Source organism: Trichomycterus rosablanca, chromosome 9 (assembly GCF_030014385.1).
Source record: "Trichomycterus rosablanca isolate fTriRos1 chromosome 9, fTriRos1.hap1, whole genome shotgun sequence".
Lineage (NCBI taxonomy): Eukaryota > Metazoa > Chordata > Actinopteri > Siluriformes > Trichomycteridae > Trichomycterus > Trichomycterus rosablanca.
The window spans coordinates 27341417-27365706 of NC_085996.1; the positions used below are offsets into that span (position 1 = coordinate 27341417).

The 24290-nt window shown below is 39.6% G+C and overlaps 1 protein-coding gene across 1 annotated transcript in view; it reads left to right on the top strand.

The window, feature by feature from the left end:
• b4galt6 (UDP-Gal:betaGlcNAc beta 1,4- galactosyltransferase, polypeptide 6) overlaps positions 1 to 21688 on the top strand; it is a 35213-nt gene extending 13525 nt beyond the window's left edge. The window contains exons 2-9 of the mRNA XM_063001313.1: positions 7401 to 7517; positions 7626 to 7739; positions 9520 to 9641; positions 13267 to 13383; positions 15396 to 15583; positions 17831 to 17953; positions 18056 to 18157; positions 21028 to 21688. Of these exons, the coding sequence (XP_062857383.1) occupies positions 7401 to 7517; positions 7626 to 7739; positions 9520 to 9641; positions 13267 to 13383; positions 15396 to 15583; positions 17831 to 17953; positions 18056 to 18157; positions 21028 to 21175 (1031 nt within the window). The 3' untranslated portion in view covers positions 21176 to 21688. The remainder of the gene's footprint in view (positions 1 to 7400; positions 7518 to 7625; positions 7740 to 9519; positions 9642 to 13266; positions 13384 to 15395; positions 15584 to 17830; positions 17954 to 18055; positions 18158 to 21027) is intronic.
• Positions 21689 to 24290: the final 2602 nt, after the last annotated feature.

Consider the following 24290-nt stretch of genomic DNA (forward strand, 5'->3'; position numbering starts at 1 on the left):
CTTATCTTGTCAGCTCAGAATAATTTGTGTATTTCTTTAAGTGCATCTTGGACTGATCACCTGGAGCTGGTCCACTCAAAATGATGTAGTTGTAGAACATCTAAAAACAATGAATAAGAGCAAGGTGTACATTTGAAAATAGAATAATTACAACTGATTCTTTATTAGTTTTAAATAATTGGCTATCAGTTACGTAGGTTTCCGGATATTAGGAGCTGGCAAGATAAGGGCACTCTTAATATAACTGTGGGTAGCACTGCTGCCTCACAGCAAGAAGGTCCTGGGTTTGATTTCCAGGTGGAGCAGTCCAGGTTCTTTGTGTGGAGTTGCATGTTCATGTCCATGACTGTGTTTGATATGTTGCTCATCTATGCTGCTGTTTGAGTTGGTCTAGATCTTGTAGATCTTCATCAGTGGTCACAGGACGCTGCCCACGGGGCGCTGTTGGCTGGATATTTTTGGTTGGTGGACTATTCTCAGTCCAGCAGTGACAGTGAGGTGTTTAAAAACTCCAGCAGCGCTGCTGTGTCTTATCCACTCATAACAGCACAACACACACTAACACACCACCACCATGTCAGTGTCACTGCAGTGCTGAGAATGATACCTGCTCTGTTGTGGTCCTGTGGGGGTCCTGACCATTAAAGAACAGGTTGAAAGCAGGCCACAAAAGCATGCAGAGTAACAGATGGACTACAGTCAGTAATTGTAGAACAACAAAGTGCTTCTATATGGTAAGTGGAGCTGATACAATGGACAGTGAGTGTAGAAACAAGGAGGTGGTTTTAATGTTATGGCTGATCAGTGTAGGTCACACTTGGCAACGTAAGTTAATGCATTTAGTTTTCTTGTTTGGATTAGAATCTGAATGCGGCTGTACACTGAGCTGTAAATGCACACTGAGGGTGACTGGCTGTATTTTAAACCGACACTTTTACTCCATACAGGCTGTAGCTGCGCTCTCAATCGAAATCAAGAATCAGCAGTTGGAAATTAATTTAAAAGTCATTTGAACCTACAGTTATTAGATTATCGGATAATCAGTTAATCATCGACATCTCTAGTGCAGTGCCTTTAGGGCATGCCTAACCTTTTCTGCTGCTCTTTGTGGCCTAAAACAATCAATCTTTGGAGAAAGTGTGTGCAATCAGATGAAACAGACAGGTTTTTCTTTGTTCGTGTAATCAGCAGTGAACAGTCGAGCTTTAGAGTGCTGTTGCAGCGTTGTAGTTTAAAGCAGAGGCTTTTTCTTGCATGGCATTGTAGAGCTTGCTTAATGGTGGACATGTTACTACTCACTAACTACACCGATGAGCCATAACATAAAAACCACCTCCTGGTTTCTACACACACTGTCCATTTTTATCAGCTCCACTTACCATATAGGAGCACTTTGTAGTTATACGATTACTGACTGTAGTCCATCTATTTCTCTACATACATTTTTAGCCTGCTTTCACCCTGTTCTTCAATGGTCAGGACCACTACAAAGCAGGTATTATTTAGGTGGTGGATCATTCTCAGCACTGCAGTGACACTGACATGATGGTGTTGTGTTAGTGTGTGTTGTGCTGGTATGAGTGAATCAGACAGCAGCACTGCTGGAGTTTTTAAATATCGTGTCCACTCACTGTCCACTCTATTAGACACTCCTACCTTGTTGGTCCACCTTGTAGATGTGAAGTTAGAGACAATCGCTCATCTATTGCTGCTGTTTGAGTTGGTCATTTTCTAGACGTTCATCAGTGATGACACAGGATGCTGCCCATGGGGTGATGTTGGTTGGATGTTTTTGGTTGCTGGACTGGTCTCAGTCCAGCAGTGACGGTGAGGTGTTTAAAAAAAAACTCCAGCAGCATTGCTGTGTCTTATCCACTCATACCAGCACAACACACACTAACACACCACCACCATGTCAGTGTCACTGCAGTGCTGAGAATGATCCACCACCCAAATAGTACCTGCTCTGTGGTGGTCCTGGGAGAGTCCTGACCATTGAAGAACAGCATGAAAGGGGGCTAACAAAGCATGCAGAGAAACATATGGACTACAGTCAGTAATTATAGAACTACAAAGTGCTTCTATATGGTCAGTGGAGCTGATAAAATGGACAGTGAGTGTAGAAACAAGGAGGTGGTTTTAATGCTGGCACTGAAGTAGAACAGCAATGCACTAACACCTGAAGAGAAATTATGTTAGATACATAGAGGAAGAAAGCATATATATATATACTGTATATATGTGTGTTAAATTTGTAACAACACTGCGACAAAAATAAACCTATCCATTTAAATTGCTGTTTTTATGGCTTAACTTGTGTTATGATGGAAATAATAATTCCTTTTGTAGTAATTTATTTGTACCCAGTATGAGTGCACAGTTGTAGTGTGATGGGTCATTACCGCTGGGTGTTGTGGTGTTATGTCATTTTTATTTTTTGTACCTCATCAGAAAATAGTTTGCCTGTTGTTGCCAAACATCTGTATGACAACTCAATGCAGTTGTGTATAATTAATGTACCTGACAAAAGTTGAACATTTTGAAAGATAATTCATGGAATTAAGCCAAATGTATTCAGTGTCCCATTTATTAGAGCTTTGGATTATTTATTTATTTTTTCATTGAGGTTTGATGTCTTTCTTTAAAGACCACCAAAGATCTTATATAGGATTTTAAATCTGAAGACTGAGACGGCCACTCCAGGATATTCCAGGACTGATTCCTTAACCAATGTTTGGTTGACTTGGAAATGAGGTTGGTATCATTGTCCAGCTTGAGAGTCCAGTTATCGCCAATGTGGATTTTCACTAGAAAAGGCACAAAAAATTCTTCTTCAGAAATGCCGTAGTACAGGGGTGCACAACATACGGCCCGCGGGCCAGACACGGCCCGTCAAAACTCTCGATCCGGCCCGCCAAATGAAGTGCTGATGCATTTTTTAACAAATGATGCTGTCACTTTAAATTCACCGGGTAATTCCATGAAATTGTGACTGAAAAGTAAATGAATTAAATAGCGATGGGGCGATCGATCGACTTTAAATCGATATCGGCCGATTTTCAATCAAAATATGCTATCGACGATCGGACGATATTTCCCAAATGTAGCCGATCCGATCACTTGATATATAAAGATCATGTTAAGCTTAACAGCTCAGTGGATTGATCCAGACTTTGCGCTACAAAACACGAACCATCACATCACCATTCATCAACCATCATACAGAAACCATCATGAAAGCTCTTCACGACCTAAAATAACAGAATTAACGTTGTGCATCATACATACGATGCAATTTTGCTGACTGAAATATTTACTTTAAAAAGATAATACAACCCGGTCACATCTGAGCCGATTCTATCAGCACATTATTCATTGCTTTTGATGTAAATGAGAACAGAAACGTTACAGAGCCAATCAGAGGCAAAAGTTTATTCATTACCAAATTCGTTAGTTCAGGATCATCTGCTAAACTTTTAGGGTAATCAGAACTTTTAGCTCCACAGACGGAAGGAGTCTGACTCGGTGACCGCTCTGTGGTAATAGCGGTTTAATTAAGCTTTTTAATTAAGCTTTTTAATGTAAGAAAGTCACACAAAATGTTCTGTAGTAGCTGGTGTTTATTTAAAACCACAGCATTTATTAATAACAGTAAAAACGGAGAGAGAAACTTACGCGTCACATTCGACTCCTGAATCAGAATCATTTAAAGCGACACTGTGAACAAAGCGTTTTTTTAAAGAAACACACACACACTGTTGCTTTCGGTTTATTTTCACTGTGAGGCTCTTTTTAAGTTTTTTTCAGACTAAACTGGATAACATTAAACCTGTGTGTGTGTGTGTGTGGTCAGTTAGACTAATAAGATATGTCTCCTGTGGGTGAAAAAAATAATTGTTTGGTTACTTTATTATTTACTGCTGATTTTGCGCTAAAAATTGCATGTCATCCCCCCCCACCCCGATCGAAATCGACTATCGGCCGATTGCCCTGAAAGGAGATCGGAGATCGCAATCGATGCCAAAAAACCCGATCGGTCCATCTCTAGAATTAAATACTAGTTACTTCAGTGGTACCATGTCTTTGTTCAAACCAAGTGTGAGTAAAAAAAGAAAAGTGAATCTCGAGCATAGGAAATTTAACCCTGAATGGACATACAAGTATTTTTATTTATGAAACTGGCCATGGTGTTTTCTCATGTCTGGTGTGCTTGGAATGCATGGCAATGGCAAATGAATATAATTTACAGAGACATTACAAAACTAAACACCCAAAACTCTGCGATCTCCGAGGTGAGGACAGAAAGCAAAAGATTAATGCCAAGTTCACACTACACGACTGGATCTGTTGTAATCGAGTCTTTTAAATCGGTGTGTATTTCAAAAATGCACGTCAACAAGTAGCGAGTGATCTGATGTGCAGCGTAAAAGCAAAGAGGAAAAATAAACGATTGAGTGGATTTTGCTTGGATTGTTCTATAGTGAGTTGGAGGTTAATAAATATTTTTGCCATGCAGCGTTGGTGTTTTGTAGCGAACGATAAGGTCAGAAATACTACAGAAATAGTAAAGGTTTTTTAAAATAATTTCTTTCTTTTACATTTGTGTTGCATATCTTGTTAATATTATTGGTTGAATATATTCAAACAATATATTCAATGTTAGAAAAAGCTTTATGCTAATAATTGTTTTATAAAGTGTTCCCAGCACACCAAAGATTTACACTTGTGAGCTAAAAAGTTATTTTAGCAATTTAGTTATCTTAGTATATCTGCAGATTTTATAAAAATTTTATCCTGATGTTTTTTTTTAATTCAGCTTCTGACTTGAAGTGAATTTAACGTACCGGACTAGTAAGGACTAGTAAGCAGAAGGTTGCTGGTTCAAACCTCACCACTGTCAGGTTGTCACTGTTGGGCCCTCGAGCAAGGCCCTTAACCCTCAATTGCTTAGATTGTATACTTGTAAGTTGCTTTGGATAAAAGCGTCTGCTAAATGCTGAAAATGTAAATACTGTAAAACTTGTGTGTGCCGATGTATTCTGATATAAACTATATTAAGCCCCTGTACCACCTTTTACACTCCTCCCCTGCACTCATTGCCAGTCGGCCAACTCGGATCAGATATCTGACATGCTCGAAATCTCGATTCGGTTCGAGTTGCTGAGTAGTTCACACATAGCGCTCGAGAGCCGAGTTTCGATCGCCGAGCAAACGCCAAGTTGCTCCAGCGCTGACCAGTCGCCGAGCGAAAATCAGGGCAAAAGTCGTGTAGTGTGAACTAGGCATAAACACTAAAAGACTTGCGACCACCACATTAATCAGTTGGTGTCAGAAAGACGCTGCAATATCTCCCATTGACCGAGACATTTCTTGTAACTACCTGATTTTATGTAACGGTGTTATAAATTCATGTGAACAAGTCTGTAAAAATGAAATTTGTGGCCCTCTGGTGTAGGTGTTTATGTGAAATCGGCCCTTGGTAAAAAGAAGTTGTGCACCCCTGCCTTAGTATTACTGTGAGTCCATGATGTTGGTCACATGGTCAAGATTAACAGTTCCTGCAGCAGAAAAACATCATCTCATCATCACCGAGACACTACCAAAGGGGATAGTATTATTCTGGTCATAAGCATCACTTTTCTCACACCACACAAGCCGCTGGAACAATGAGTTCAAGTTTTAATTCGTCAGCCCAAAGAACTGTCCTAAAACTTTTATATATCCAATTTATTTTCTGGCGTATTCCAGTCATCTTTGTGGTTCTTGGTCAAGAGTGGCATGCATTAGGGCTGCACGATATATCAGTTCAGCATCGTCATCGCGATGTGTGCATGCGCAATAGTCACATCGCAGGACGTGCGATGTCACTTAATGCAAATTAAATCAAATACGTCCCTACAACTTTTTTGCTGCTTGACACAAAACGAAAATTCACACCGTTCTCATTTTCCATGACGTATCTACCAGTGTGTTCGAAAACCTAGAGAGCCGCCTCGCTGTCTTACTACCGACATATGCAGCTGCCTCAGTAGAGAGGATTCTAATAAGTCAAAATAACATTGAAATATTAAGATGCCTCAGTAGTGAGCTTAGTAAGGCATCTCGGATTTCGAACAGGTTTATAGCTGCTCTTTTGTTTGTATAGTTTTTTTAAAATAATGTTTACTACTTGAAGAGGTTTTGATTGTGAAATAAAATATTAAATGACCCATTTTGTCAATCCTGTTAATTCCCTCATGTGATATTGAAGCTTTCTTAGTTTAATGCTCAGTTTCAACCAAGTACAAAGATGTAGCTTGTCATAATCTTTTGTATCCCTTGTAGGCACCACCCTTTTTTACAGATGAGCCCCTTATTTAGAGTAAGATACATGCATTATTAATATTATTAATAATGTGGTGAAAATTCCTGCATTTTTTTAATGTCGCAATATATATCGCAGGAAAAAAAAAATCGCAATGTCTTTTTTCCAATATCGTGCAGCCCTAGCATGCATCATGGAGTCCAGTCGTGAAGGTTTTTGTTGTTAAGTAATCATGATTACCACTGACACAGTTGTCCCAGCCTTGACTGAGTAATGCTTTTTACGGTAATAGTCTTTTAATAATAGTAATAGTCAGTATTTTTTAGTCTTTTGCAGTAACACAAGGGTTTGTTGTCCTGATGAGATTGCTACGTCTGCTGGATGAAAATTTTCTCCCAAGTCTCCAAATGGCATTGTAAATTATACTTGTGTATATTGATTTATTGCAAATAAGCATTAGTCCTAGTTGTAATGCACAAAAATGTATGTGTACAAAGACTGGAAAGCTAAGAGCATTTCAGTGTTCATCTTCCTATTGGTTTATTTTAACCACTGGAAAGTAATAGTGATCGAGTAAACTAATGTCCTTCTGTGTTTAGAACGCTGTAGAATAGACACATGCGTGTTCTTCACATCACAGATTTCATATGGCTCCACATATTAACAATAAATGTGTTTTTAATTCGGCCGCTCAGGTGGCGCAGCGGTAACAACACACGCTGGAACCAGAGCTGGATCTCGAATACATCGTATCGAATCTCAGCTCTGCCTGCCGTCTAAGGCTGAGCGGCCACACGAACAACGATCGGCCTGTTGTTCAGATATGGGCGGGACTAAGCCGGATGGGGGTCTCTCTCTCATGACTGGTGCAATTACGACCTCTGCTGGCTGATTGATGGCGCCTGCACAGAGATGAGAAAAGAGTGCTCTCTGGGTGTGTCTCTCCGTACACAACGCTGAGCTGCACTGCACTCGTCAAAGTGTAGGTGATGAGATGCATACGGCATGCTGCCCACGTGTGATTCACTTCAATGCTGCCTTAAAACAGAATCGAGTTTATTTACTTCTTTCTTTCTCTCTCTTTTACACCTTCCAGCCAACACGTATTTCTTCATGGTGCAGGCTCAGGGTATGATGTTGCGCGATAACGTGCGGACGATTGGCCAGATGATCAGGTCGTACACCAATAAGAACAGCACGTTCAATGGTACAGGTAAGAGCAAGATAATACTGACAGATTATATGAAATAACAATAATTCTGGCTTTTATCTTGTGATAATAAGGCTTATGTCACAATTGTTTCTTTGTGCCTGTTTACAGATTATCCAGATGGAAATAACTCCAGTGAATATATTGTTCAACCAACTACATACCTCCCTGAAAATTTCACCTATGCTCAGAACCTGCCCTGTCCTGAGCGCTTACCTTCTATGAGTAAGTGTTAACACTTCCAGAGTTTGATGTCCTTGTTTAAAAATAAATGTTTGACTACTAATATACACTATATGGGCAGAATTATGTGGACATCACTTCCTATTATTAAGTTTAGATATTTCACACACTTTGGTTACACACTATGGTTACATTCATGACAGGACAGGCTACACATGTTCATCAGTTCAAGTCACGGACAATGTAGTATATCCAGTTCACCTCACTTGCATGTCGCTGTGGAAGGAAACCCATGCAGATACAGGGAGAACATGCAAACTCTACACTGAAAGGACCTGGACTGCTCCACCTTGGAAATAAACCCAGGACCTTCTTGCTGTGAGGCAGCAGTGCTACTCACCGTACCACCATACCACCCGTCAGATATTTTAGCCACATTTATTTGCTAAAGGTGTAAATAAAATTAATTGGATAAAATAAATGCTCCCAGCTCTTTGCCAGCACTTTAGAAAAGGTCATTTCCTTTTCCAGCATGACTCTGCACAAAACTGGGTCTATAAATATACATTTACATTTTCACTCTTATCTAAAGCGACCTACAGTACAGTGATAGTATACACCGATCAGCCATAAGATTAAAACCACCTCCTTGTTTCTACACTCACTGTCCATTTTATCAGCTCCACTTACCATATAGAAGCACTTTGTGGTTCTACAATTACTGACTGTAGTCTGTTTCTCTGCATGCTTTGTTTGCCTCCTTTCATGCTGTTCTTCAATGGTCAGGACTCTCCCAGGACCACTACAGAGCAGGTATTATTTGGGTGGTGGATCATTCTCAGCACAGCAGTGACGATGACATGGTGGTGGTGTGTTAGTGTGTGTTGTGCTGGTATGAGTGGATCAGACACAGCAGCGCTGCTGGAGTTTTTAAACACCTCAATGTCACTGCTGGACTGAGAATAGTCCACCAACCAAAAATATCCAGCCAACAGCACCCCGTGGGCAGTGTCATGTGACCACTGATGAAGATGACCAACTCAAACAGCAGCAATAGATGAGCGGTCGTCTCTGACTTTACATCTACAAGGTGGACCAACTAGGTAGGAGTGTCTAATAGAATGGACAGTGAGTGGACACGGTATTTAAAAACTCCAGCAGAGCTGCTGTACTAACACACCACCACCATGTCAGTGTCACTGCAGTGCTGAGAATGATCCACCACCTAAATAATACCTGCTCTGTGGTGGCCCTGTGGGGGTCCTGAACATTGAAGAACAGAGTGAAAGCAGGTTAAAAAGTTATGTAGAGAAATAGATGGTCTACAATCAATAATTGTAGAACTACAAAGTGCTTCTATGTGGTAAGTGGAGCTGATAAAATGGACAGTGAGTGTAGAAACAATCTGTTCTGAACTATCTGTTCTGTCATTAATGTAACCAAAGTGTGTAAAACATAACGTTAAAATCCTAATAAATAAATTAACAATAAACATCAAGTTGACAGATGTGGTGATTTAGTGCAAAAGCTTTCCCACATTGTAAAGCAATACCCGTATATCTGCTGTAACCTAACAGAACTGCTGACACAGCAGGTGCCACAGAATGTAGTAGCTTGTACCTTATGTACACATTTTGAAATCCATAAATCATACATTGTAAGAGTATAATACTGTAGACTATAGTAATAAACCTATTCTGTTTGTCTTTGTACTTTATCTGTTCATCTCGACAGAAAGCTATTTGCCAGGGATTTAAACATTATGCCTGAATAAGTTCATGGTAATGAGGTAACTGTGTGCTGGTGTGTTGTTTCTCTGTAGAGGGTCTTATAGAAGTCAATATGACTGAGGTTCCTATGGAGGAGGCTGAGCGGCACCTTACACAGCTGGGTATTCAGTTTGGGGGCCACTGGAAGCCTGAAGACTGCAAACCACGCTGGAAGGTAGGTGTTCCTTATGGGTGTGTTTTATTAAACCATGTGATTTGTTTGAGCCCTTTTTTATTTGTAATCCTAGTCGGATCCTTTAAAATCTGTTTTGTTTTTTATTTTTTGTATTTTAGATTTTTTAATTTTTTTTGTATTTTACCCTCTAGATCTAATTTAAATATTGAAAAAGTGCATTTCTACCAAAATATAACACTTTACTTTAAAATAAAACCAAAATATAAAAAAATGCATTTATCAGTTGCATTAATACTTCATCATTAAAAATCTAAAACTATTATAGACTATTATCTAGGATTTTTCTTATTGATCTTGGCAAGAGACCCCTGTTCCATGTATTTGTTTTTATAGGGACAGTAGAACTCCCTATTTGGGTGTCTTGGTTGGTAGCACTGTCACCTCACAGCGAGAAGGTCCTGTGTTCTATTCCGAGGTGGAACAGTCCGGGTCCTTTCTGTGTGGATTTTGCATGTTCTCCCTGTGTCTGCGTGGATTTTCTTCTGGGAGCTCCAGTTTCCTCCCACAGTCCAGAGACATGTAAGTGTAGGTGAATTGAAGATACAAAATTGGCCATGACTGTGTTTTACATTAAACATGAACTAATAAATCATGTGTAACCTGTAACTATCTGTCCTGTCATGAATGTAACCAGTGTAAGACACTACATTCTATTAAATATCCTATTAAATAAACAAACATAACTAAATTATAAGCAATAGTTAATTATAATCACTAACATGACATTGTTTTATGTATGTAACAGTATTACAGTAAACTCATCTAAATATTTATCCTTTTAACTGTATCATTTTTCCTATTCTCTGTAAAACTAATCTTTTCTTACAACCCCTTTCTTGTCTTAAGTTCACGCCGCAGGGTAACCTAGGCTGAGCGGTATACCGCGAATATCGATATATTCGATGTTACTTTTTACACAATGTTAAAAATGGCCTCATAAAACGGATAGTTCCGGTCCTAAAATCTGATTGGCTGAGCCGCATTCAAAGCCGTTGTAAAATCCCCGATAAACGCACACCTATGACCACCTCACATCATTCCATATTAATACGCCACTGAAAAGAAAAAGTTAATGTTATTTTCGCCCTCATGTTGCCTAGCAACACTGTTAATCGAACTATTTTGCGTCGCGGAAGAATGCTTTATTGTAAGTTTATACACAATAAATACATTTATGAATTAAACATTGTTGTATTTATTATATTTTATGTTGACCGCCGTTTTATAAAAGCAATAAGCCACTCGAGACTGTGCGTTACTGTTATGATTTTAGCACGGGGAAAGAAGTTTTAGGCACTCCGCTTCGCGTCGTGCCAAAAACGTCATCCCCGTGCTAAAATCACAGTAATGCACGGCCTCTCGTGGCTTATTGCTTTAATATTCGATACATCGAGTATGTCTAGGATACACAGGTTACCATTTGAGAACATTTAAAACAGAGCACAAGCGCTGTGCATAACGTTTTTTCTAGCACATGAGCGGGTGGGTGCGTGCATGTACACATGCAAACTGAATCACTGAGTAAAGAGTCAGAAACGACTCTTTTCAAACGATTTATTTATTGGAATTGAGTCAGGGAGCTGTGCTCTTATCTATGGTAAAGATTCATTTGTTTTGCTCACACAAATGAATCAGTTCATTTGTGAAAGAGATTCATTTGTGGTTCAAGCCTTAAAAACAGCTGTATAAACCAATCAGAGCTTCTGAATTCAGATTTTGGGTGGAATTTCAATCTCTCAATCTCTGTCTTGATTGGTTGTAAAGGCACCAGTTTCAGCTTTTTACCTTATAGGAGGATAAACACAGTTGGAAATGTATTAATATATTCTGGAAATATTCTGGAAACATATAAGGTGGTCTTCAAGAAGAAAAACAAGGTGATTATATCCCTAATGGAACAACACACAGATATAAATTTGATTAACAATCTGAGGAACAGAAGCTCAGGTATGCAGCAGTTATGTTATTGTGTCAGAATGTATCAGAACTACAGTGTTTTGTGTTTTTAAGATAACTTGTATAAGCTTATTACAATATAAGCTAAAATACGGGCAGTGGTCTGCCACTGCACTTTAAGTTTACATTGTATCGCAGCGTACATCGCCATGTCTCAAAAGCATATCGAGATGTTAACCTCATTGTATCATGACTAATGCCCTATTTAATTCACGGCTATGAAAATTGTCACAGACTGTGAAATGACCAGTTTCCTGTGTAATATGCAATTTGCTGTGAAATTAAAAATTTAAGGTGTGTGTTTAGCGATTTATCGTTTTTCATTCGCAAAGCTTTCAAGTGTGTCACGTTTACTGGGTAAATCTGCTCTATGAGGCGGTCCTAGCAATCCTACGGCAATTCAGTTAGCAATCCGTTAGTCAAAATGTCCAAGATGTCGAAGCGTAAAGCAGCTAAAAACACTACTCGGGTAACACAGTTTGGAAAACTTCCAACCAATTCTGTAAACGCAGAGGGGGGTGTGTCAAACACGGACGAGTATTTTTGAATTTGAGACTGAATGTTCTAGGTTACATTTAAGTTAGGGTAGATTGTGCTATGTATTAGAATTATTAGAAGCTTTATCATTCGATTTATGAGTGTTATTTAATGACTGACTGCTGTGAAATGTGGCACTGTTCTTTCTACCACATGCTGGCTTACTTCCGAGCTTTGTGTTCTTATTCATTATGTTTACTTCAATAATACTGGTTTACTGAATACACCGATCAGCCATAACATTAAAATCACCTCCTTGTTTCTACACTCACTGTCCATTTTATCAGCTCCACTTACCATATACTTTGTAGTTCTACAATTACTGACTGTAGTCCATCTGTTTCTCTGCATACTTTTTTTAGCCTGCTTTCACCCTGTTCTTCAATGGTCAGGACCCCTTCAGAACCACCACTGAGCAGGTATTATTTAGGTGGTGGATGATTCTCAGCACTGTACTCTCAGACACTGAGAGTGTTGTACATTGAGAGTGTTGTGCTGGTATGAGTGGATCAGAGACAGCAGCGCTGCTGGAGTTTTTAAATACCGTGTCCACTCTATTAGGCACTCCTACCTAGTTGGTCCACCTTGTAGATGTAAAGTCAGAGACGATCGCTCATCTATTGCTGCTGTTTGAGTTGGTCATCTTCTAGACCTTCATCAGTGGTCACAGGACGCTGCCCACGGGGCACTGTTGGCTGGAGATTTTTGGTTCGTGGACTATTCTCAGTCCAGCAGTGACAGTGAGGTGTTTTAAAACTCCATCAGCGTTGCTGTGTCTTATCCACTCATACCAGCACAACACACACTAACACACCACCACCATGTCAGTGTCACGCAGTCCTGAGAATGATCCACCACCTAAATAATACGTGCTCTGTGGTGGTCCTGTGGGGGGTCCTGACCATTGAATAACAGCATGAAAGGGGGTTAACAAAGCATCAGAGAAATGGATGGACTACAGTCAGTAATTGTAGAACTATAAAGTGCTTCTATATGGTAAGTGGAGCTGATAAAATGGACAATGTGTGTAGAAACAAGGAGGTGGTTTTAATGTTATGGCTGATCAGTGTAGTCATTTAATTCTCTCCATCTCTCTCTGTGTCTCATTCAGGTGGCTATTCTAATCCCCTTTAGAAAACGTCACGAACATATCCCCATCCTGTTTCTGCACCTCATTCCTATGCTCCAGCGGCAGCGCTTACAGTTTGCATTTTATGTAATTGAACAGGTAAATACTTTCACTCTAGTTTCTCTAAAGCTTAGAAAGCTTTGTGAAAATGCACTTTACATCTTGCTGTAATGAAAGCTGTGCAGTTTCTGAGGAGATTTATGGTCAAGGTTTTTTACTGGAATGCAGGAGCCAGGACAACGGTGTTAAATTACAGAAGTGACTCAGACTGTCGCATGGTTTACATTTTAGGTATAGCAACATCGAAAACAGAAGGTAAACCTGTACTGGTGGGCTTCGTTTTGTGTTGTTTGTAATAGCAGAGCTGAGATTTGAACCAAGAAATGAAACCACCCTAATGCATCTTTACGGCAGATATACCGGTACAAATGCATATTTGACCGTTTGTCTTCTGCTGATTTGTTCTTGAGTGGTTCTCTAGTTTTATTAAAAAACAAAAAGGTTATTGGTCAATTCTGGAGCACCTCTGCCCTTCATATTTTAGTTTGTCCAGTTAGATTAGATTAAACTTTATTGTCATTGTGCAGAGTAAACAAGTACAAAGCCAACAAAATGCAGTAGCATCTACCCAGAAGTGCAAGATAGAGATTATTTACATATAATACACAGTTAAAGTGCAGAAGTGACCAGATAAGTGAAGAGAGGAGACATATAAGAATATTAAGAATATTAAACAGATGATGTTGATATTAAACAGATAATGATGATTGTACAGTGTATAGACTAATATGTATTTACAGAGTAATGGAAGGTGACTAAAGTGGCTACATGAATGGGTAATGAATGTGAATAAATAAAGTGAAGTATATAAGTATAGCAGCTATATACAGTATATACATTATTGTTGTGCTGGTGTAAGTAGTGCAATAGTGCCATGTGCAAATTTGCAAAGCATGATCTGATCAGCAGTTTGTTGTTGGGGGGGCAGTTGATTAAACAAACTGAATCAAGCAAAGCTCCTGATGGATGGAATTAAATTCTGCAGCCACACCAGCCCTTAATTAACAAGGTTCGGCACCCCTGGTTAAAAGTTCTGGCTATTTAAAAAACTAGAGAGTTTATCAACATTTTTGACAGAAATACTAATTGACTCATTTTGGACATTCTGAGGTACAAAGTAGCTTAAAATGAAACTGGTAAATGGAATTTATTATACATTATATATTTATTCTACATTTGGTATATATAATTTCACTGTCGTTAAATGGAGCAGGATGTTGGCCTGCAGGGTTTTTTTCCCCTTAGATATTGAATTATCTTTTTTTCTTTACAGTACCTTTATTCTCTAAGCTACCTTATAAGACCAGAAGTATGTGGTTACTCTCTCTAATTATTGAGTTTAAATAATAATCTTTCAGCATTGTGACAGTTTTGGAGAAGTCCTTATCTGGTTTAGACTGTTCACAAAGCAAGATACACAGATCAGCCAGCGCTGCTGGAGTTTTTGAATACCGTGTCCACTCACTGTCCACTCTATTAGACACTCCTACCTAGTTGGTCCACCTTGCGGATGTAAAGTCAGAGACCATCGCTCATCTATTGCTGCTGTTTGAGTTGGTCATCTTCTAGACCTTCATCAGTGGTTACAGGATGCTGCCCACGGGGTGCTGTTGGCTGGATATTTTTGGTTGGTGGACTATTCCCAGTCCAGCAGTGACAGTGAGGTGTTTTTAAAAACTCCATCAGCATCGCTGTGTCTTATCCACTCATACCAGCACAACACACACTAACACACCACCACCATGTCAGTGTCACTGCAGTGCTAAGAATGATCCACCACCCAAATAATACCTACTCTGTAGTGGACCTGTGGGGGTCCTGACCATTGGGGGGCAAAAAGGGATAAAGCAGGCTAAAAAAGTATGTAGAGAAACAGACGGACTACAGTCAGTAATTGTAGAACTACAAAGTGCTTCTATATGGTAAGTGTAGCTGATAAAATAGACAGTGAGTGTAGAAACAAGGAGGTGATCATAATGAACTGACCTGCACAGAGCCCAGACCTCTGAATGAATAGTGCCGTTGGTGGTGCTTTGTTTTTTTGTCTTTAGACAGGTACGCAGCCATTCAACCGTGCCATGCTTTTTAACGTGGGCTTTAAAGAAGCAATGAGAGACCTGGACTGGGACTGTGTAGTGTTTCACGATGTTGATCACATCCCCGAAAATGACCGGAATTACTACGGCTGTGGGCAGATGCCTCGACACTTTGCCTCAAAGCTGGACAAGTATATGTACATGTAAGTAAGCTACATTAAGAATAAGACTGCTAGTTGAACTATTGTTTTAATATATCTATGTTTTGTGTAATAATTAATTCTGTCGTGAGTCTGTAGCTGTCAGGGGAGAGTTCCTGCTGAGAAATGCTGCTCTGTATGATTTATTTCAAGCAAGTGCAACAGTTTATCAATCATTCCAGACTTAATCTGCCTCACACTGATACTGTTGTTACCAACAAAACTGTAGGATTATATGTATTTATTATTTTTAGTTTAAGAAACCTTATTAAATAATAATTGATGGGGCAGCTTTGTAATAGACTGGCTCTTTACTGCCCGGTGAGTTCAAATCATGTTAAATTGTAGGGCTTCTATTGTGCGTTAATTATCCACACACAATGTTTTGATAAAACCCATTGTTTGCACACTTATTTACTTCACAGTATGTATGTATGTATGTATGTATGTATGTACTGTACATATGTGTGTGTATATATACTGTATATACAGGGGTTGGACAAAATAACTGAAACACCTGGTTTTAGACCACAATAATTTATTAGTATGGTGTAGGGCCTCCTTTTGCGGCCAATACAGCGTCAATTCGTCTTGGAAATGACATATACAAGTCCTGCACAGTGGTCAGAGAGATTTTAAGCCATTCTTCTTGCAGGATAGTGGCCAGGTCACTACATGATGCTGGTGGAGGAAAACGTTTCCTGACTCGCTTCTCCAAAACACCCCAAAGTGGCTCAATAATATTTAGATCTGGTGACTGTGCAGGCCATGGGAGATGTTCAACTTCACTTTCATGTTCATCAAACCAATCTTTTACCAGTCTTGCTGTGTGTATTGGTGCATTGTCATCCTGATACACGGCACCGCCATTGGATGCACATGGTCCTCCAGAATGGTTCGGTAGTCCTTGGCAGTGACGCGCCCATCTAGCACAAGTATTGGGCCAAGGGAATGCCATGATATGGCAGCCCAAACCATCACTGATCCACCCCCATGCTTCACTCTGGGCATGCAACAGTCTGGGTGGTATGCTTCTTTGGGGCTTCTCCACACCGTAACTCTCCCGGATGTGGGGAAAACAGTAAAGGTGGACTCATCAGAGAACAATACATGTTTCACATTGTCCACAGCCCAAGATTTGCGCTCCTTGCACTATTGAAACCGACGTTTGGCATTGGCACGAGTGACCAAAGGTTTGGCTATAGCAGCCCGGCCGTGTATATTGACCCTGTGGAGCTCCCGACGGACAGTTCTGGTGGAAACAGGAGAGTCGAGGTGCACATTTAATTCTGCTGTGATTTGGGCAGCCGTGGTTTTATGTTTTTTGGATACAATCCGGGTTAGCACCCGAACATCCCTTTCAGACAGCTTCCTCTTGCGTCCACAGTTAATCCTGTTGGATGTGGTTTGTCCTTCTTGGTGGTATGCTGACATTACCCTGGATACCGTGGTTCTTGATAAATCACAAAGACTTGCTGTCTTGGTCACAGATGCGCCAGCAAGACGTGCACCAACAATTTGTCCTCTTTTGAACTCTGGTATGTCACCCATAATGTTGTGTGCATTGCAATATTTTGAGCAAAACTGTGCTCTTACCCTGCTAATTGAACCTTCACACTCTGCTCTTACTGGTGCAATGTGCAATTAATGAAGATTGGCCACCAGACTGGTCCAATTTAGCCATGAAACCTCCCACACTAAAATGACAGGTGTTTCAGTTATTTTGTCCAACCCCTGTATATGTATATGAATGTACAGTATATGCCCATACACACCATTCCCGGGACTTTTTGTAACATGCAATTAAAAGAAGAATTCATGTAATCTTATCAGTTTAATAAAGGTTCAGCAGAATTAGCCAATTTAAAAAATGACTTATGGTTTGGATGACCAACTTAAATGTATTTGTTGTTGCAAATAGTCTTTTACTACTTACTGTTTTAATCCTGATTATTCATGCATAATGTTTCTGTTCAGGAAGGAGCATAATTGTTGCATTTTTTTAGACAGCACATATGATTAGGGTTATATTATCAGTGGTTTAATAACAGTACAGATTAAAGATTTGGGTACATATTCAAGGCTATGGGAGGAATTTTTTTTTATAGTAAGCGAGAGTTCTGTAATAACCGTGAGTGCACTATTGTAAACGAAACACCAGAGTTCTGGTAAAGGTTCATTGAACTAGTGTATTCAGTTTTGAATGGAAACAGATTACCCCACTAATCATGTATAATTTATATTCGTCAGCCTGCCCTACAGCGAGTTCTTCGGGGGAGTTAGTGGACTTACCGTCGAGCAGTTCCGCAAGATCAACGGATTTCCCAATGCTTTCTGGGGCTGGGGAGGGGAAGATGATGATCTTTGGAACAGGTAATTGTCAGTCTTGAGTCCTGTTATGATTAAATAGTGCCCAAATCCCTCATGCTCGTTCCTGTGTGACCATAGTTCATTATTTGATGTATAATTTCCCAGGGTGCACTTTGCCGGATTTAATGTCACCAGGCCTGAAGGGGAGATGGGCAAATACAAATCAATCCCACATCACCACCGAGGAGAAGTGCAGTTTCTGGGAAGGTCAGTTGAAACTTTTCCCCTAATTAGTTTTTTTCATATTTCCCTTTTTTAGACTTTGCATAAATTACACAACAATGGTCATCTGATGAAGTTTTGAGTCTGATTATTGAGGCTTAATATGTTGGTAATTGTTTAATTATTTTTAGGATTTACATTATAAACATATGTGTATAATATAGTAATAGTTGATGAGCACTTGAAGCAGGGTTTGCCCTGTCAGTTTAAATTGTGAGTCAGAAACCTCAGTGTGCTACATCCTCATTTACATTTGTGGCAGATGCTTTTATCCAAATTGACTCATTTGTATAACTCTGTACAGTTTAATGACTTGAGGGTTAAGGGCCTTGCTCAGGGGCTCAACAGTGGCAACTTGGCAATGATGGGGCTTAAACCTGCAACATTATTATTACTAGTTCAGTATAAGAAATAACCAATGTGTTTACATGGCCACTGTCTCTGCCTTTGCATCCTCCTAAATAAAACACATCAGGTCATTTTAAACTTTTCTATATTAAATTAAAATTTTTGAAGAGCCTTTAGCAAATCCATGAAGTATGCTAAGATTTTTTTTCCTAGCTTATTTTGTCTTCAACATACAGTATATAAACAGGCAGCTAACATGCATCCTTTCTATTTACTCAATCTAGCTAGCAATGCATGTGCTTTTAAAGTAGTTCATAGGCTATATTGGTGTAGTAATGAAAATATGATATATGCTTACATCTTTGATAAAGAATCTTTTTTAAGTCATTTACCATTCAAATTTAAAAATATATTAAAAATAAAACTGTTGCAAAAATACTTACCCAGAACTGTTAAAGAAACCCTCAACCAAGAAAACACAAGAGCAAAAATCAAAACAAAAATATAAATGTACAAATAGAAACAAGGAAAAAATGGTGTAACGCTGATCATGCCATAAATGACACAATCGTGCCAGAAATTAAACAACTAACCAAATACATTCACTCCTTTTTTGTGGTTGACATACTACAGTGGATGATCATCTTTTTTTTCTTTTTGTCCTTCACATAGGGGTGTTATTACTGGAGTAATTTTAGTGTAACCACAAATCCAAACATACTTGAAGTCTGCCTAAAGCATGTGGGAGCATGTGTTATGGACTGATGACAACAATTTATTGCACTTTTGCAAGGAAGAGTGGGCAAAGATTGCCAAGATGTGCCGCTCAGGTGGCGCAGCGGTAAAAACACACGCTGCAACCAGAGCTGGATTTTGAGTAAGTCGTATCGAATCTCAGCTCTGCCTTGCCGGCTGAGGCTGAGCGGTCACATGAACAACGATTGGCCTGTTGTTCAGATGGGCGGGACTAAGCCGTATATGGGTCTCTCTCTGTCAGAATGGTGCAATTACGACCTCTGCTGGCTGATTAGAGGCGCCTGCACAGAGATGAGGAGAGAGTGCTCTCAGGGTGTGTCTCTCTGTACACAACGATAGGTGGCACAACACTCGTCAATGTGTGGGTGATGAGATGCGTACGGCTTGCTGCCCACGTGTCGGAGGGGGCGTGGGTTAGCTTCGATCTCCTCAGTCAGAGCAGAGAATCGGCATAGGCAAAGAGGAAGCATGATGCAATTGGGGGCAATTGGACGTGCTAAAGGGAGAGAAAATGCATTAAAAAAAAATACTAATAATAATACTGTTGCATAAATACTTACCCAGAACTGTTAAAGAAACCCTCAACCAAGAAAACACAAGAGCAAAAATAAAAAAATATATATAAATGGACAAATTGAAACAAGAAAAAAATAGTGTAACGCTTATCATGCCATAAATGACACAATCGGGTGTATAAAGTGGCATAAAACTAAAAAAATTAATAAAATTGCAAAAAATAAATTGAAAAGCTAGAAATAAAACACCCAACCACATACAGTACATCCACTCCTTTTTTGTGGTTGACATACTACAGTGGATGATGATTTTCTTTTTGTCCTTCACATAGGGGTGTTATTACTGGAGTAATTTTAATGTAACCACAAATACAAACATACTTCAAGTCTGCCTAAAGCATGTGGGAGCATGTGTTATGGACTGATGACAACAATTTATTGCACTTTTGCAAGGAAGAGTGGGCGAAGATTGCCAAGATGTGCCATGCTGATAGACTTCTACCTCCAAAACTAAACTGAAGTATTAGTTTAAGCGTGTCCTCACTAAAATGGGCTTGGTGGGTAGCACTGTCACCTCACTGTCGCCTCAAGAAGGTCATGGGTTTGATTCTGTGTGGAGTTTGTATGTTCTCATCGTGTCTGCGTGGGTGTCCCCCCACAGTCTAAAGACATGCAAGTGAGGTGAATTGGAGATACAAAATTGTACATGACTAAGACTGGAACTGATGAATCTTGTGTAACCAGTAACTACCTGTTCTGTCATTAATGTAACCAAGGTGTGTAAAACATGACGTTAAAATCCTAATAAATAAATACATAAATATAGGTCACATTAAAGGTGGAAAAAGTTCTGAAATGTCAATGATTTTACATCACAAACACCTTGCATTGTGCCAGGGTGTGCAGACTTTTTATATCCACTGTAAGCCTTAAAACCCCCGCACATTAAAAAAAAAAAAAATTAGATTACATAGCAAAAAGACTTGGCTAAGTTACTTTTACATTAACTTTCAGGCGAACATGTCTAATAAGTGTCCTTGGTGGTCAGTTGGGACACAGTTAAAGAGCTTAAGATATGAACATTTGCATACAGAGATTAAAATGACCTTTAACATAGGTAGGTACACATTGTTAGTGTTATGTGTGCATAACCGCTAGTGCAACGACCTATTGATGGCACACGAGTGCCCGTCCCGAACACACTGCTAACTTCATGTCTCTGGCTTTCCTTCTCAGGTACAAGTTGCTAAGATACTCCAAAGAGCGGCAGCACCTGGATGGCCTGAACAATCTTCAGTATTCCCCTGAAATCTCTTTAAGTAGTCTATACAAGAACATTACTGTCAACCTGAGCCCTGAACTGGCACCTATAGAAGAGTATTGACCCCCCCCCCCCCCCTTCCCCCCCTACCTGAACACGAACCGGCACCACGTACGCTGTCGAGTTTCCTTAATAGCTAGAGACAGACAATTGAAGGCCTGAAATCTGAAACAATCGACTGTGTGTGTGTGTGCGGATGTTGCGTCATACCTACGTTATTGTTCAGTCAGTGAGTGAGTGAGCGAGCGAGCGAGTGAGTGAGTGAGAGCACGTGTGTCTTACTGCATGTTTCTATGTTTTTCGCGACTTAAGCTACTCAAATAACACCACTCTAAACAAAAACAAGCGAGCAGTTCCAGTTCCTGTGTCAACAAATCTGATGTTTACTGCGAAGCCTTAACTAATTTCCATGGGCTGTTTATAAGTGTTAGTTGAGTGTTAAGTAATCCATGCCAACAATGTAGACAGCTCAGTTTTACAAGCGACCTAGATGCCAATAGACATTTTTTGGCACGTTTTTGTATCATACATTAAGATTTCAAGGCATTTTCTTTAGAGAGAAAGTGTGTGGCAGTCATGCTGATTTATGTACCTACTGTACATTTATAAATGTCAACGTGCTTATTTTTCTTTTTTTTTCATTGATTTGTTGGAGCACTCCCATGGTGTTGTGAGCCTTTCTTTTTTTTTTTTCTTCTTCTTTGATAAAAAAGCAGCTGTGAGCACATAGTTTCAGACTGGTCAGGAAAACAACCAGTCTCCTAAACTGACGTTCTCACTTCGTAACCTAATATTGCGTGTCATTCCAGTACAGACACACTTACTTTGGCAGCTAATTTGATTTCCATCTTTTTTCTAAATCTTAATTCCACACGATTTCGCTTGAAGGATGTTTGTAAAAGAAAAATGCAAACCCATATCAGATGCATGCCTTATTTTATATTTATTTATTTTTGTTTTGGAGGGGGGTATGCCTTCTGTTCTGTTTAATTTATAAAATGTTACTTTTCAGTTGAAGTGCACTATACTAACGAATATGTAAAGAACCGCTGTGGAAACGATCGTTCACACGGAGACTCGCTGGTCTGTTTCACAGCTGCTAAATGCTTAAATGCTCTACCCTGGGTGGATGCGTGTGCGCTTGCGAGTGTGTGAATGTGTGTCGAGAAGCGGGTGTGAGTGTGAGAGATGCCCTAGCTGCGCATACGAAGTACCTTGTCATGTTGCACTCGGACTGTAAGTTGGGCCTGGATGAGAGAGTAATCTATGTGTTACTCTTGAATGGCATCAGTATGAGTCGGCAATGAAGACTTTATGCTGTTAAAGTTTTGAGCACTCTGAGCAGATGGTGGGCTCAGCTTTACTTTGTACATTTTAATTGCCTTTGTGTTTGTATATAGTCTTATGTTGGAGATGTACTCTATTTTATTTTTTTATTTGTATTTTTTTCTTAGTGATTTTGTTCATTTTTCAGATCGGTTTTGAAGAGACAAACTGATGTTTCCACATAAAAATCATTTGTGTGTGTGTGTATGAAGTCTTGCATATAGATAGTGCAGCTTGTGGTACTATCTTACCTCGTTCTGTTCCTCAGACCTGCTTATAGGATGTTTTCATACTTGGCCTTGAATCTGTTTCTACAGAGGGTTTAATATGTTTGGGTACATGCGCTCCTTGGAAGCGTCTTCTGCTCCACCTGAAATTAGTAGTCTGGGGTTCACTTTACGTGAACTATTTCATTTACATTTACATTCTCAGCATTTGGCAGACGCTTTTATCCAAAGTGACTTACACGATGAGCAATTGAGGGTTAAGGGCCTTGACCCAACAGTGACAACTTGGTGGTGGCGGGGCTTGAAGCGACAACCTTCTGTTTACTAGTCCAGTATCTTAACCACTGAGCTATCACTTCATGTATAATTCATCTGTTTTAAAGTTAGAGCATTAGATAACACAGTAGGATATTAATAAGTCCCTATTTGAATCATGGCACTGGTTAAAATATAAATGAGAAAAAGCGTAACATGGCCTTGCACTACCAGAAGTTCCTACCTTTTTAAAAAAAAAAAAAAAAAAGGACTTTGTTTTTACACTACAACAATACATTTTGTACCTCTATTTATGTAGGTTAGGGAAAAGCCTCGTCAACGAGATAAACTCGTCATTTCTTTGTATAGGCTGCATTTTTAGGGTGTAAAACCCTTTTTTCATCCAATGTAGTGCAAAAATGTAGAGACTAGGAAGGCATTTGGTATTTAGCCCATCAGTAGAATCACTGCCTAGAAGCAATTGTAGCAATCTTCATGTGCAGAAGCTGTAGAGCTGTAGATTTTTGTGATTTGAGCCTAACCACTAATGAAGGGCTTTATCTATTGATCTATTATTCAAACATCATTTGGCCTACTTATTTTGGTGGTATAGGTCTTACCATATTCCTGAGCTTTGAGCAGAAATAATTCCTTCTGCAAGGATGAGTCAAAACATTAGGACCGACAGCTTCCCAACCAAAAGAACAGGTTGTTGGGTGGCCAAGACTCAGGCAGAGGATATGCAGGCTGTGGTGTCTAGTACGAACTAACAGAAGAACTACTGCTGTTTAAAATTGCAGATCGTTTTAATACTGGTGATGAAGTTTGTCACAGCGTACAGTGCATCGGGCCATTCTGTATATGTGACAAAAGAGTAACCCATGTCCATTGTAGGAAGTGCCATCAAAGGAATGGGTACACAGGCATTGTAACTGGATATCAGAGTAACAGAAGCAGGTCAACCAGTCCATCAAATCCTGTTTTCTACTTAAGGATGCACTGTACCTGGGGGCAGTGGTAGCTCAGCAGTTAAGGTACTGGACTAGTAATGCCAAGCTGCCACAGTTGGGCCCCTGAGCAAGACCCTTTACTCCTTTATTGCTTAAAACTGTATCAGTCATAATATAATGTCTTACAATCCACCTCACAATGTACAAAAGTTGAATGACCAGCTAGTAACATTTTGCTACTGGATACCACAGGAGTCCAGAACTGTTTTGACAGCATATTAGGCGAATCACAGGTCACATTATTTTTGGGTAGAAATGGGGGCAATAATACAGAATGGTATCTTCATAAATAAGATGTTAAAACACTGAGCCAGTTTAAAAGTAGACTCACTAATTTAATATGTAATACATGAGCCAATC